The 16,424-nt window shown below is 32.2% G+C and overlaps 1 protein-coding gene across 1 annotated transcript; it reads left to right on the forward strand.

Annotated features, from left to right (window-relative positions):
- Nucleotides 1-3,658: 3,658 nt before the first annotated feature.
- Nucleotides 3,659-9,689, forward strand: LOC146897481 (uncharacterized). Its single transcript, XM_085738911.1, has 3 exons — nucleotides 3,659-4,104; nucleotides 5,785-5,933; nucleotides 9,237-9,689. The coding sequence occupies exons 1-3, from the start codon at nucleotides 3,919-3,921 to the stop codon at nucleotides 9,373-9,375; spliced, it is 474 nt and encodes a 157-aa protein (XP_085595037.1). The 5' UTR covers nucleotides 3,659-3,918; the 3' UTR covers nucleotides 9,376-9,689.
- Nucleotides 9,690-16,424: the final 6,735 nt, after the last annotated feature.

The following is a 16,424-nucleotide window of genomic DNA, read 5'->3' on the forward strand; positions in this document are numbered from 1 at the left end:
AGCATATAATGATGAGGACCTCTAAGAAGCTAAAAAACAACAAGAGGGTGTGATTACAACTGTTGCTTGGGAGTTTGGAGGGTTCCGTTCTTTCTTGGCACACCTGGGTAGAACTTTTTGTTTTGGTATTTCATTTTAACCTCTTCAAAAAAAAAACAAGAAGAAGAATGATGAAGCGAAGGAAGGGGGGTTTGAAAAATTTATTTTTCTTCATAAAACAAAATGCTTCTAATTTGAGGGAACTAAAAAATTGTGTTGGAGGGGGATTACAAAGGGTTTGAATAAATTATTCAAATTAAAACTGTGTTGTCATCATACTCTTAAAATTAAAATTTTATTAATCATATGCATTCATTTATAGTATTCTACAAACAAACAAAAAAAAGTCAAAAACTATGAAAGATTTCTTTTTTTTTTCTTTCATATTTCCTTCCCCTCCAGACTCTCGAACATACCATAGAAGTAGGTGGCGGCTAGAATAGTCTCATTTACAGATAGGACCATGATGGAGAAATTAACAAGTTTTAGGTATACAATAATAAAGAGATAAGAGAGAGTGGGATCCTAGGCATGGCCTAGGGCGGCCACGCCGTCGATATCCAGTAACGAGGAACATTGGGGGGGGGGGGTGAGAGTTCATGGACTGTGGTGAGATCAAGACACTGGAAAGCATTTCAAACGAGTTTGAGAACACAAGACAGACAAGGTATGGATAAATACGATGACATGGACATGTTTCACGACAATGAGGGAAGAACTATTAACAGGTTTCATGGTTATGGTCATGGGTGTGGAAGGGAAAGAGATCACGAGGGTGGGTACAAAAGGGAATGGGGTGGTGTAATTACAACATGAGAAGATACAAAACGTGGAACATGTCATTGGTATGAGTATAAGGCAATGGTCGGGTCCAAGACATGAATCTGTCAAAGAAGATTTCTTGTGGGTGCAACAAGGTGTTATGGGAGTTATTCATGAATTCGCAAGGATTTCAACAATGCAACAACGCATCATTGATGTTGGGTTTACTTTGCTGTGTGTTTCTCCTTTGGAAGGTAAGTAAGTATATTCATCCATATTCTCTTGATGATGGAGTGGTGAAAGTGATCATGAATGTTGAGTTAGAGTTTTAAGTCAATTTTTTTGAATCTCTTCATGATTGGCATGCTAGAAAGGTAAATTTCGAGATAAATGATTGAGTTAGAATTTATGGAGTGCCTTTTCATGTATGGAATATGTAGATTTTTTTTCAAAAAAGTCATTTCGTCAAAAGAGACTATTTTGATGTTAGATTATTATTCAAAGTCTAAGACGGATAACAAATATGTGTTTTCCTGGAGGCATTTGGTAGGTTGTTGTTTCACACGCTTTAGTAAGTCAACTCCAATATTCATAGTCTTAAAAGGGTTTCCCATCATCTGGATTTATCTAAACTCTCCATCTGGTTCAAGCCTTTCCAACTTCTTTCGAGCATAGTCGAGCGTCAAAATCTGCGAAGTTCACATCACTTGCCATTAGATTTCTCTTTCTCTTCCTGGCTTTGATGAAGCATTCTGCAACGTATGTGATGTGTTGTTTTGTCCTCATTGTATTTCTTCAATGATGCTAGGAAACAAGTGCGTCAGATTTCCAATTGTGGCCGTACCGTTGAAGAGAAGACAAAGTAGAGAGTCCGTATGTCGAGGGACAATCAACATAGAATAAAAACATAACAAATTTTGCTAAAAAAAAAGCATAACAAATTTCACTTTACATGGATGATTTTTATTTTTGGATAAATAGAATACCGAAGTGCGGAAAAAGAAACTATAAATAAATTAAACAAGAAGTAGAGATTCCAATATAATAAGCTAAAAGTAATTTTCGAATTCGAGCCGATCTCAAATTCCCTAAGAATAAAATTGTTTTACACATATTTCCATTCAACATGAAGAACATAACATGAAACCTAAATAAGATACAAAAAGCATACTTTAACATAACTTTTGATTGTTAAAAAAAAACTTTTGATCATAAATATAAGAAAAAAATTATTAAATATATTTATTTATTTTTTGACTAAAAATTATATCTATTTTGGTTATGTAAATTTTTTTTTAGACTAAATACGTTCGATATTTTTTTCTTATATTTAAAAGTACATTTGCTTTTTTCCAATGAGTGTTTAAATACTATAAAAACACAACAAACATACTCTTAATGTTTGGCTAAAGAATGGACAAGTGAAGAGGTTTTTATGAATGAAATGATTTTAATTGCATATTCTATTTTGGTATTTGAGGTAGCATAAAATATTTAAAAAAGAGCAATGCTATATATCTAGAAAGATTTTATCAAGAAATTGTCCCGAAATTAACGTTAGCCAATAAAATCTCAGCGTGGCCGGAAATCATGGGGTGGTGGGTGTTATATAATTTTTTTTTATGAAACATTAATAAATAAGATTGAAATCTAAGGGTGATTATTCTGCCATGTCATTCTTAAATTCATCAAGAAAATCTATTCTTGATATCTAGCATTTTCCTTTAAAAAACTCTCGAACCAGAAGAAAAGATTTCAATCCTCTTTATTTTTCATTTTCTCCACTCCAAACAAACAAGTACTCAAATTTACACACAAAAATGTCTATCTCTAACCCCCACCTCCTCCTCCACTTTCCATTTCATCCCTTTAAAAAAAATTAATGCAAAACTGCCACACATGTAAAAATTGGTTTATATCACATCACTATCAGAACTAGCTAGTAGCCAGAGGACGTTAAATTGTGATTCTTGAGCATTCTAGCTCTTTGTCATCCTTATCATCATTATGCTAAAATTGGCATTTTCTTATCAACAAATAAGTCGGTGTTTAGTTATAGCATAGAAAACGACAAAGCTTCGTGCAATAAGATATTTCTTTAACTAACTAAAATATATTTATTCATGTATTTATATTTCTTTTCGGGAGAAAATGAAAATTTATATCGTCATCTAATAAAAATTAAATATTATTTAATTAATTTTAAATTAAAGTTACGAAGAAAGTAAATTTTTTTAATGACTAATTTTAATATATTAATTTGTTAATTAATTTTATCTAAAGGTGAGAATCAAACGTACCATTATTTTTTATCACTTCACTCATAACCTCTTCCATCCTAATTACCAAACCAACCTTATCTTTTGGTTATAGATCAAATATAAGTATATGTAAGAATTTTACAAATTTTATTGAAAGTCAATGTAAAACTACTTCAAACACAATTAAACTATTTCTGTCGTTTTATTTTTGTGGTGATTTTTATAATTTTTTCACTTAAGATATCTTACTCTAAACATATTAAACATATAAGAGTAGACACTAAATATAGATGTCTAAGATTTAAATTTTGATTCTCCATTCATAATCCTTTAAACTCGATTCAACTCTTTCTTGATACAATTTCTATTCTTTTAATCCAAAATAAATACACCCAAAAGAGTTAAAATTAAAAAATAAAAAATAGATTCCTTTATAAAAAAAGAAAAAGAAAAGATAGATTCTACTTTCTAACTTTCACCAAACAACCAAATCTTATCCGTCAGAAAACGACGTCGTTTTCAATTTACATCAATAAATTTCTTTTTCTTTCTTTTATTACTACAAATATTTATATTTATTTATTACCAAGCAAATCAATTTTAGCTCATTTTCAATTTTCATCAATTTCTCAATTTCCTTTCACATTTTCACACACACACGCACGCTAATATCATTGAATCAAAATCAAAATAAGGGTTACGTTTTTGGGTTTTGGAATTTTCATTCACAAACAACCCTAAATCAAACCCACCAAAATCAAATTCATCAAGTTTCAATCTTTTCTATCTAAATTCATTCTATTCAACGTTTCAATCAAAAGGGTATATTTAGATTTTCCAAATTTTGCATAATTTGATGGCTAATCTGTATGTCAAAGCTGTGCCACCTGCGGATCTGAACAGGAACACAGAATGGTTTACCTATCCTGGTGTTTGGACAACATATATTCTCATCCTCTTCTTTTCATGGATCATGGTTTTGTCTGTCTTTGGTTGTTCTCCTGGGATTGCTTGGACTATTGTTAATCTCGCTCATTTTCTTGTATTCTTCTTCTTTTACCCTTTTCCTTTTATTTTGTTTTTTGAATTGTTGTTGAATTGTTATTGAATTTTGTGTTTTTGATGATTTGATGTTTAGTTTTTGTTTTTGCTGTTGCCTGATTTGTCCTTTGATGATTACCTATTTGGAAATTTTGTAGTTTAAGGTTTTTTTAAGTGTGTTTGTGTTGATTAATATGTTTTGAGTTATGTTGTTTTGATGGATATGAATGTTCGTACTATGAAGCACGGACACCAACATGTCGATACCAAAAATAATTTGAGAAAAGGAGATAATTGAAAGTAATCATATGTGTCGTGTTGGTGTCGGGCACTAGGACATGTTGGACACCGGGACACGCTTTCGGTAATAAGTGTCTGTGCTACAGACTGTATGTATGAGTTTCATGGGGTTTGTGAGATGAGAGATTGAATGTTATCTTGAAGTTAATTGTGACGGACATGATAAGGTTTCGGATGTTTATTTATTGAGTCATGATTTAGGCTGCATAGTTGTTTAGTGTAGGGCGTGCTACATCTTGTGTTAATGATAAATAGGTCAGGATTTTATCTTAATATTTAGAAAAGATAAAATAGAGGACAGAGATCTTGGAAGACATATATAAATTAGAGGTATGCTATTAGGAGTATAAAGCACTGCCAAATACATCGGCACATGACACATGTTAATACCAGTAATAGTTTAAGAAAATGAAAGTGATTAAATGTAACCACATGTGTCGGTGTTGTATGTTAATACCAGTATTAGTTTAAGAAAATGAAGGTGATTAAATGTAATCACATGTGTCGGTGTTGTATTGGTGTCAGATACCAGACACGCCTTCCATCCAAAGTGTCAGCTTTACTAAATCCTAATGTGCTATTGGAAGTAAACAGTGCTCAATTTGCTTCTGTTGTCTCATGTCATGGGTGGAGAGTGGCTCCAATTGCTAGTTTACGTTAACTGCAATTGGTATTCTCCTCTGTATCCCATTAATCCTTTGCCATTGGCATTTGGTCTGTCACAGTCTCTTGATTTGGATAGTTGATTCATCACTGTTAGAGTATTTGCTTGGAGTGTCCAATATCTCGTGTGAGCCTCTCCTTGTCAATTGTTGTGATGAGGGATGACTGGGTAGGGGAGTCCTTCAGATCTTTGTTCCTCCTAGATTCAGTTTATTGCCGCGATTCTTGAACTACATTGGTTTTTAATTGTCGTCACTTTCACAGTTCCCATCATCCTTGCAATGTTCTAATTTTTCTTTCTTGCCTCTCCTCTGTTTGACTTTAGAAGTACACTAGTTCAGGAGCATTATACTTTGTAGTCATTCCTTGTTAACTAGGAGTAGTTTAGTTTATTCGTTTGACTGAGAGCCAGGTACTTGATATGATTATGATTTCGCGGTCACTTAAAATGAATTGACTGTCATATTTTTTCTTCATCTTCCTTTGATTTTTTGGGTAGGTAGACGTATTATTATACGTCATAGTCAAACATAATAACAAGGCAACCCATTTTAGCTCATGTAGCATTTAGTGAGGCGAGGGGTGAGACTATTTTTTATAAAAGCTACTTGACTGGGTCAAGTTATAAATTAACATTTTGTTGTCAGATACTGTTTATGAAATGTCATGTTGATTTGATCTCTTTACATGGCTTGATTGATTATGTTGTGTGCTTCAGGTAACATATCACTTTTTCCACTGGAAGAAAGGAACTCCATTTGCAGATGATCAGGGGATCTACAATAGATTGACATGGTGGGAGCAGGTCGACAATGGAAAGCAGCTCACTCGTAACAGGAAGTTTTTGACAGTTGTGCCTTTGGTTCTGTAAGTTCTCCTTTAACTTGCATACCTGCATTGGTTTTTAGTGGTGTTTGTTCCGGCCGATATCACAGTTTTTATTTTATTTTAGGTTCAGTCATGTTATATAAACACTAGCAGTAATTGGTCTGCACTAACTAATACATTGTTTACAGTGATGCTGACAAACTTATTTGTCTCATCTTGATAGTGTAGTTATAACTTTTACATGTTATGCTTTTTTCGTCTGTATCTTAATGTGGTACATGAATTTGCAAATAAATGTCACTTCTATGAGGAAATCATGAGTCATGCATGTCCAATTTAATTGACTTGTGAGTATCGATAGAGCAAGATTCTTTTCTGTCTCTTCTTATATGTGGGCATGATATGGCCTATGTGTTATTCCCTTCTAGTTGCGAAAAGAATTTCTCTCAGCTATAATAGCTATAATATAGTTGGTAGGTTGGGTTTATTTGGAATTACTGTTGCTTGTTCAGAAGTTATGTTACTTAAAAGGTTTGTATCTGTATGGTTTCTAGTGACTGTTGTCACAATTCCTTAAATATTTGCTAGAAAAAACGAAGTTTGATTGTTAGCGAGAGAAAGGGAAATAATATAATTTAAACAGATAAAAATGGCGTTCATGTGAAAACTCCCAATCATGCTGGTTATATATCCTGGTATTTATATCGTACATAGTTCAACCAGAGATTGAATGCAGTGTTTTAAAAACCGGGCCGGCTGGTCAGACTGAGAATTGGACCTACGGCCGGACAGGTCACTATACTATATTAGACTGCTCATGTATTGAACCGGTCAAACACGCATAAGCCTGTATGAACTGATGTGGTCTGGTTCAATGAAAATATCAGTGCTTTTATTGAAAAAAAAATTATATATTGAAAGTAGCCTGTACCAGGGTCGAACCACGGCCAATAGTGTGCAACAATGGAATTTCTGCCATTAAGTCAGTTGTTCGTTGGTGACACTCGTGTTGCTTATAACGTATATATACAATATACAGATAAGATTTTAGAACATCCAATCTAATTAATACTTGCCATTTTTTAATAATAAATAGACATGCATAATATTTATAGAACTTTTTAGGGACCAAGTCATCCGATTTAGTTTGGTTCAATACAAACAATTTTTTAGAGACAGAGTGATACAACCAAGTCATCTGGTTAAAACATGTGGTTCGACTAGTGGCCCTGTGGTTTGGCCAGTGACTTAATACCCTTACCGAGTTGATCACCGAGCCGGTTTTAAAAACACTGCTTGAATGACATTTGTTGAGGAAAGAGTGAGAATTTTATCACTTATTCCCAAGGAATGCAAGTGTATAACCTTGCAACTATTATGCAAGAAAGACGGATCATTTATTTCTAATGGATATTACTTTGTTCATAGATATTTTAAAGGGGGATTCTAAATTATTTGGGTAGCTAATTAGCCTAATACTAAATGTTTTAAATGGATTGATTGTAACTAAAAATGATATGGGGCGAGAAAGTAATAAATGATAACCTGGTTTTTATAATGATTATTTATCGAAGGTCTTTGTAGTCTCTTAGCTTCACTAGGCTGCCCATCTGTGTATGTTTGTCATTATGACCAAAGGCCTCTCATCAAAGTGTGGTGAAGAACTATTGAGTGCATACGTAGTTTAAAAATCCCAAATGCAGTCGCAAATTTTGAATGGTAAATTTAGCTAAAAACTTGTATAAAAAATAGAAAAAGTCAAATCAAAATTTGGAGGTTTCTATTCTTCATGGTGTCTGGGGTTTGACTTAATTTGTTATCTACATTATTTGTGGTGAAACTGCGTGGCTTCATAACTCTAGTTTCCCTTAAAAAACTCTGGTTATGAGGATTAACGCTTAGCTTTCTCCGCAAAATTGTTTTGATTGAAGAAATATTGTTAGGTGTAACAAGAATTAGTTTGACTTCTCTAAAGTGAAGAGTGTATGAAAAAAAGTGAAGAATTATAACAATTGGTTCGGAAATCAGCGGAATCTCTTAACAACTTCACGAGTTTATCATAATTTAAATAATTGGTTTTTCAGTAATCATTTATAATTTGCACTTCGGTCTTTAAAGGGCTCCCATTACCTTAGAGGAGCAAAGAAATGACAACTAATAAGCCTACTTAACATGAGCCCAAAGGAGAAACAAAAAAAAAAAAAAAAAAGTCAAACAAGTTAAAGCAAATCCCTTTGAGATTCAGGTTCTTTTGTAAACTTTCTGATAAGGTGGGCATGGTTGGCTGACTATCTTGTTTTGTATTGATACGTTTTGACGAAATTTCCATTGTGCGTCACTTAATGTCTCTAGATAGTTTTCTGCAGTGAGGGCGTTAATTAATCTGAGGCATCGTCGGTATTTAATTTATATTGGTAGGAATGTGCACTTTGCATTATTTAGTACCAGCATGATCTTTTCTTTTCTTTTCTTGGTTTTGAGTGTGTTTACTAGAGAGCATATCCAAGAGCTAGTACCATAACGTATTGCATGTTTTTAGCTGGTGAAGTTGTCCTATTTAGAGAGTCAATAGAGGTAAAAATTAGATATACTACTCCATAAGTTGCAAGCTTTGACGTACCATACTAGATGGTGCAGAAATTGACACATGTAAAATACACGACTATTAGACTTGTGTCATTCTATGGTATTTGGATATTGAACTGTAAAAAGGTAAATAGTCAAAACATGTATGGTAAGGCAAACAAGACAAGCTAAATCATCAAAACATGTATCATATAGTTTTTTTTCTTTTTTGAATAAAGTAACATATATAATGTACGGACAACACCCATGTAGGAAAAAATGATAGATTGTTGTCTAAGGTGGCTAGGCCATGTGGGAAATAGACTATTACAATCCTTGGTAAGAAGATTGGATTGGAGGGTAGGCCATAAGAGTGTGAAGAGGGAGACCAAGAATAACTTAAATCTAGATATGCTTGCTGAGGATCTAGTCGATGACATAAAAATTTAATATCATTTAATTCATGTAGCTTTTCTATCTACTTGTGTTGGGAAAGGGTTTGATTGTGGTGACAGTGAGCTTACAAAAATCTTTGGATCTCCAAGAAACTCGACTTTTAAACTCGAACTCATTAGCATGTACGTACTTGATTTTATATAAAAGATATGAATAACCAACCATTATTAATACCAAAATTTACAACTCTTAAACAATAAATAAAGAATGCTTTGTTCGGCACTTAAACTAATCTTTTGTTTTTGTATCTTGAAGAGTCTTACCAAATGACTTATTTGAAGGCTAGAGCTGTCTTATTGAATATTTTCTTCTCATTGACAGGTACTTGATAGCCTCACACACAACTGACTATGAGCATCCAATGCTGTTCTTCAACACGGTTGCCGTGATTGTGCTAGTTGTTGCGAAGTTCCCCAACATGCACAAGGTTAGGATATTCGGAATCAACGCTGATAAGTGATAAAGTGTTTGTTTGTCCATGAAACTATGGTTGTTAGTAGCTCATGAGCCTCTCTTCTTTCTTCCTTCTCTTGTTCTGGAAAAAAGATAGCAACCTTTGTATAGAAAAGGCAGAACTGTGGAAGGAAACTCAAAATCATGTTTTGTTGCCAGCTATTTTTTTTCTTTCTTTTCTTCTAAGCTTCTTCTTCTAAGGTGTTAAACAAACAAATAAATATGTTGAGTTATTATTTCTGTACAGTAGAGAAATACGTGTACCAGAGATTATAACGGTGCTTTCAAATTTAGTAGTAACCAGTAAGTACCTTTCTTTCATTAATGCCTTAGAAAACTCCTATACAAGAATCATCATTTGCATTTTATTTTTTAATCAAGAATGATCCTTTGCATTATAATTTAATTTTACTGGCCAAATTTTTCTTTTTTAATATATTGAAAGCAAACTTTATATTAGCAAAAAAAGAAAAGAAAAAAAGAAATAGAAATAATCTCTCTCATTCCATATTAGCACCATATGATTGGTTAGATGACTTAATCAAACTCATTTTCAATAAACGTTACGTTTAGTTGTTTTCTATGGAAGGTAAATTTTGCTTAAACTATGTACACGTTCTTTCTTTGATCTATCTTGAGGAGTTAATAATTGGAATCAGTTTTAAAATATACTCCACCCGGTCACTATTATCAGCAAAAATCAACTTTTTAGGTTTATTCAATAAATGGAGTATTTAACAAGCTATTCTTCACATATACTTGTGGTGCTTGTTTGGTTTATTGTTTTGCTCGACATTTGATTATGCGTCTTTTCTTTATAGTCAAACAAACCTATGTACAGGAAATCAGTAAAATATTCACAAATTCAGAAACTAAAATCTACTAATAACGAGTTATGTTATTTTGACACAAGTTTGACATTATATTCGAACATCAACTTGATTAGTTAACACAATTCAAAGATGTGGCTAATTAGATGGTTAAGTTGACATATGAAGGTGTTCTATAATTCATTAATCATCCAATGCACACAATTTATCATAATTTTGAATGTCATTAGTTAAAAATGGTGCATATTTGTTTCGTGAGTGTAACTCAGTTGATAGCTACCAGCGACATTATGTGCAGGGGTCGGAGTTCGAACCTAAGTCACATCTGTGTGAATCCAAGTCACTAGACTACTTGGAAAAAAAATGGGGCATATTTATTTGGGCATAAATTGTGGTTAATGAGCATTATTGTACATTAGACCATTTGAAATGATGTAGTGTACTTAAACAATTCGGACGATGTATATAAAACATTGGTTGGATGTAATTAACCACGTACATTAACTATTAAAATTGATGTCGATTATTTGTAGGGATGACAAAATGGGTTGGGCCCGTTGGGTTGACCCGTTTAACCCCGCCTTTTTAGTGGGATGAGTTGAGATTTTGAACATGGCACTTGCAGGGTGCCCGCTCTACCTTACTCGCTAAAATGTGGGGCGGTGACGAGGTTGGGGAGGTTGGCCCGTTGCGTTGATATATTAAAAAGAAACTCCCCTTTTCACTTCTTTTATTTATAAGTCACAGTCAATTTTTCAATTTTCTCCTTCGTATAGTGGAGAAAAAATTCAATTAATTTCATCACTTTGTTTCATAATTTTAGCCTCATTTTTAACAGTTAGTCAATTGATAACTCGTAAAAATTTTATTTTGAATGTCTTATTAATTTATTATTGATTTTTAGATGATGTACTTTATATGTTAGAATAATTATTTTTATATTTTTAGTGGAGTCGTTATATATTTTGATTTCCTTAAATTGACTTAAAATTTATATATTTTTACATTATTTATGTGAAATTTTTAATTAATATATTCAAAAAAACATTGACGGGTCAACCCGCCAATATGTCGGTCCGCCATATAACGAGGCTGGGTAAGATTTTCAACCTTACATATCTAGTTGGTCCTCTCGCTCCGCCCTTTTTAGACAGGTTATTGACAGGACGGGGCGGGACGGATTGGCCATCTTTGCCATCCCTAATTATTTGGATCAAAAATATCATTTCTCTAATAACATTGATCAAGACAAGCACATTGGTCTGCACATTAGTTACCAAAACAAGCTATGAATGTTTATATTGAGAAAGTGATTTACTTTATTATTAGAATGAATTTATTGTTTAACAAAATTTAAAATTTTATTTTAAGGAAATATAGTAGTTTTGCAATCTCCTTAAATTCTTCTTTTTCAATGGATTATTTTACCAAAAATTAAAATGAATGTCGAGAAGCATTGCTTTGAGAGAGGATAACCTTAGAATACTATTTCTGTGATAGCTTCCAGCAAAGTCCTAACTGCTTGATCTTAGTCAGCTATAATATGTAAAAGGGTGTGCGAAATTAAAATTAAAAAGCCATGGTGTGATGGAATAATAGAATTTAGTCTATCCAGTATATAAAACAAATAAATTATAATACTACAAAGGGTGTCTTCAAAGTTAAGAATTTGCTGTGTGACAAGTTGGATGGCGCTGACTGCTGTGGAAATTGGATGACAAGAAGTCAAGAATTCACACCTTATTGAAAATTTAATCATATTTTAATTTGAGATTAAAAAAAGAGAAATACTCCCCCGTTCCTTTATAATTGTCACTTTTGCATAAAATTTTTGTTTCTAGATAACTGTCGTTTTCAAAGTTCAAAGTATCATTAAATGTGGTTTTACCTATATTACCCCTATATATTTATTGCAGAGAGAGAAATGTATGAAATGAAGTATTAAATGATTAAGGTTATTATAGGAAAAAGATAAATTGTTGTATCAAAAGTAGTAAAAGTATTTGTTGTCTTGGTTTGTGTAAAAAGTTAAAATGTGACAATTAAAAAGGAACAGAGGGAGTAATATTTTGACAACCACTTTTTGACAACTTTTGGACAACTTTCTCTCTCATACTCACATGATGTTGTTATCCTCTCTCTTCATTTTTCTCTCTCCATTGTTTTTGACCAATAAGAAGTGAGAAAAACAAGGTTGTCAACAAAGTTGTCATCAAATGGATGTCAAAATATCATTACTCTTAAAAAAATGCACCATAGTGTAGAATTATTTTATGCAACAACCAATTACAGTTGGCCAATATAAAAAGAGTTATGTTACTCCCTCCATCCCATATTACTTGACCTAGTTGACTCTGTCACGTATGCCAATGCACAATTTTAAACTTAAATTTCTTTAATAATTTAGTAGAAAAAATTACGAAAATTTGATATTTTGAAAATATTAATCGAGACGAATCTAACAACATCTTATATGCTATATTTTGTTTTTATATATTAGTAGAAAAATAGAGTCAAAGCATGGCACATAAATAGTGCAAATATTCTAAATAGGTCAAGTAATATGGGACGGAGGGAGTATTTTTTTTGGGGTGGCGTCCGAGGTTCGAACCCCAAATCTTGGATATACTATTATACATTGTCCTTGCCAACTAAGCTAAGCTCACGAGGACAAAGTTATGTTATCTATTTTAGGATAATTTATAGGACAACTAAAAATAATACAAGTATTGACACAAAAATTAAAAGAGCAATGATTAAAAATCATATTGTCTTATATATCTTATATATCTTTGATTGTCTTATACATTGTCCGAAAATGGTTCAACAAAGAACATTTTTCATTAAAAAAAAAACTTATATTAGTGTCTTATTTAAAAATTGTCATATGTGTTGAGACAATTTTAGAATTCATTTCATGTACATATTTAGTGTAAAATAATTTACATTGTCAATCAATTGCGACCTTCAAATTATTTAAAATATTTAAGATTTATTAAAATTTTAGAGGGACTAAAACTATCATTGTACTGCTGCCATGACAGCAACAGAGATGGACAGTTGGGAGCTGCTAATTTAATTGTTTTTACCATACTTAGTAATGGACATCCATGCTAGAGTCCTAGATAAAGAGCTATGTATGCTCACCCTGAGATATGTGCTTTATCTTGGATGTTGTTTTTTGATAGAATTTCCATTATGATTTTTTCCCTCTTTCGGTTGACCCTTGGGAAGTGAACAATAGTAATCCGAAGTTTAGTCGGAACGTAATTAAAAGTTTAATCAATAATTGTTCTATTAAAAAATTAAACTTGATTCTTTCAAATAATTCGTATGTTGATGAAACTGATTAATCATTTGAGTCCAATCATCTTGTTTATTTTATAGGAAATTGATTCGTGAAATTCCGACTATCTCTTGTGTTCTTTGTGAACCCGTCGAATATTTCCTTCATCTATTTGCCTTATACGACTTTACCTTTGACGTGTGGAAAGCATCATACCTCTGAATTGTGATAATTTTGTTATGTTAAATGTTCTCTATATTCTTTTCTTGATACTTTGCGCTTCTAGGGTTCAAGCTAAACTAGAAAGGGGTCGCGATAATTTGACGCTTATTTTGTAAGTAGTTTGAAAATGATTTGATGTATTTTCTTTTTTAAAGAAAAGTTAGATCTAAGTCTTATAATTACCTCTTACATGAATGGAGTGTGTATACATTGCATTATATTTCTCTTATTTTCTTTTTCTTTTTCTTTTGTATGGAGTAAGCCTCAAGAAACAAAAGGAGAGAAAACAAAGTAAATACATTCGAAAGAAAAGAAGGAATACCATAAAAAATGATTTAACCATTTGAGACGTATTCCTTCTTATCTTTCTTAACTACCAACAAAACCTTGAATCTTGTCGGATTAGTCATAAGAACATCTTGATATATCTTTTCGAGATGTAAAAAAAATCATCTATGCTCCAAGAGAATTACAAATCTTAAGATAAACCATCTTCATGTCATAAAGAATTGGATTCAATAGGGATTGGTAAGAAGAAGCCTTAGAGAAACTACCATCACTAGCAATAACCTACGCCACTGAGTCTGCACTACCATTTGGACAAGACAAATAATTTGCGCAATATTGCTGCACATATGATCATTGAGGAGCCATAATGCAACTAAAATTTCAATCACCTTGATCATTAGTAAATAAAGAATATGTAGTTACGCCATATTTTATCAATTTCATCAATAACATATCAAGGAAGATACATAAAATTGCATCCTACGTCGGAATTCAGACATAATATTTTGGTGTGACTAAATTATGAAAGAAACTATAAACTAAATTATAATAAAAATAAAAAATAATATTGTTTGTCTATAAAGCACATAAAAAAAAATTATTCATCATGTAAAGCAGAACAATATGACTTTGGTAAGCACAATGACTAATACATATTCTAAGGAAAATCCAAATTCAGAATCAGAATTGGGGATTCAACGAGGAAAACCTTTAGAATTATACATTCAAAATTGGGTTGTATGCTAATGGTGTCACATTTAAGTACATCAAACATTATAGCTTAGAGGTATAAATGCTTATATATTTCACTTATATGTCCCGTGTTCCATTCCGACATGCCACAATCCTTTGGGAGTTGAACCAAAGGATTGTATGGCTACAAAACAGATACTCTTCCGCTGGGCCCATCTCAAGTGTGGCTATAACACACTAAGCCATAAGGTGGATTTTTTTTTTTTTTTTTTATGTCACACTGTAAATAACATTTTAGTTTTTCAATTAGCGTGCCGCTAATCAAACATTGATCAAACCTTATTTATAACTAATTGAAAGGATCTTCTGTTCATTTTGTTCAGTATGACTCCTGTATAAACAAAGAGGAGGGGGAGGGGAGCTGAGCGAGTAGGGCGTTTTGAAGCTCCCTTCACCCCCTGTCTGTGTGTTTGACCAAAACATGTTGTTGGTCAACGGTACAATTCAAAAGTATTGTTGTAATCGGGATTGTAGTACTATATATATGAATTGTAACACTCTAAACCTAATCCAAAAAAATATTATACAGAACTATAGATGCTATATAGTCACCAGGGCCGTTCCTAGAGTTTTACATGCCTTAGGCATAATATGAAAAAGGGCCCCTTACATAATACATCATAATTTTTTTAACTCATTGTTGTGATTTTATCAGTCTTCTTTTCGTTTTTTCCCCGTTTTTTACTACCAAAAAAGAACAAAAAAAGATGAGTGGGTCACATGATTTAACACAATGATATAATTTAATTTTTTGGGACCTTTGAAAGACAACATTAAGATTAATTTCTCTGATAGGCTTATTTTCAACTAAAATATAATTTGTTTTGTTATAAAATTCCCAATTTCTTGGATAATAAATATGATAAATATATTTAATATTAGTGAGGCACATTATTAAAAACAAAGGGCCCAAAAAAATATCACAAATTTATTCGATAATAATTTTTTTGGCACGTTATTAAGAAAAACTAAAAAATTTATAGGGATTGTCTATATAGAAATCTTTGTATATAAAGGGGTATATATAGCAAATTGAGACATAAGGGCCATAAATATTAACAGGCTTCAGTACAGCCTTTCAACATGTTTGGGCCTTTCAGTAATCTTTGCTATAAACACCCCCCAGAAACCAAATATTTCTATATACACCCCCTTTCGTAAAAAAAATTTAAGGGCCCCCTACCGGCAAGGGCCCTAGGCCGTCGCACCCCGGCCTATGCCTAGGGCCGGCCCTGATAGTCACAAAGGAAGACACTATTAACCAAAATGCGTAAACAAATGATCGTATTTTATTATCTTATAATTTTTATTTTTGTTATTCTTCTTTTACTAGTTGCTGTTCTAACACTTTTTCATGTGAAAAATAGGAAATCACAAGTACTTTCCCCAAGTCATTCGGAGACCAAAATTTTCAAATATTTAGCTCTTGTTATCTTTTCTTCTTTTTTGCTCTTGAGTTGAAATTTCTCTTGTTTGTTCTCGCATTATATATATATATATATATATATATATATATATATATATATATATATATATAATCATAAAGTAAATACTTCACTCATTCATTCATGCCAACTTATGTTAAAATTATTGTATTACCTTGAGTTTACATCCGTACCATAATTACTTATACACCTGAATAAATTACGTCATCAATTTCAAGATAAGTTATCATTC

This window comes from Medicago sativa, chromosome 8, assembly GCF_051527215.1.
Source record: "Medicago sativa cultivar Bolivia chromosome 8, Bolivia_mono, whole genome shotgun sequence".
NCBI classification, from domain to species: domain Eukaryota; kingdom Viridiplantae; phylum Streptophyta; class Magnoliopsida; order Fabales; family Fabaceae; genus Medicago; species Medicago sativa.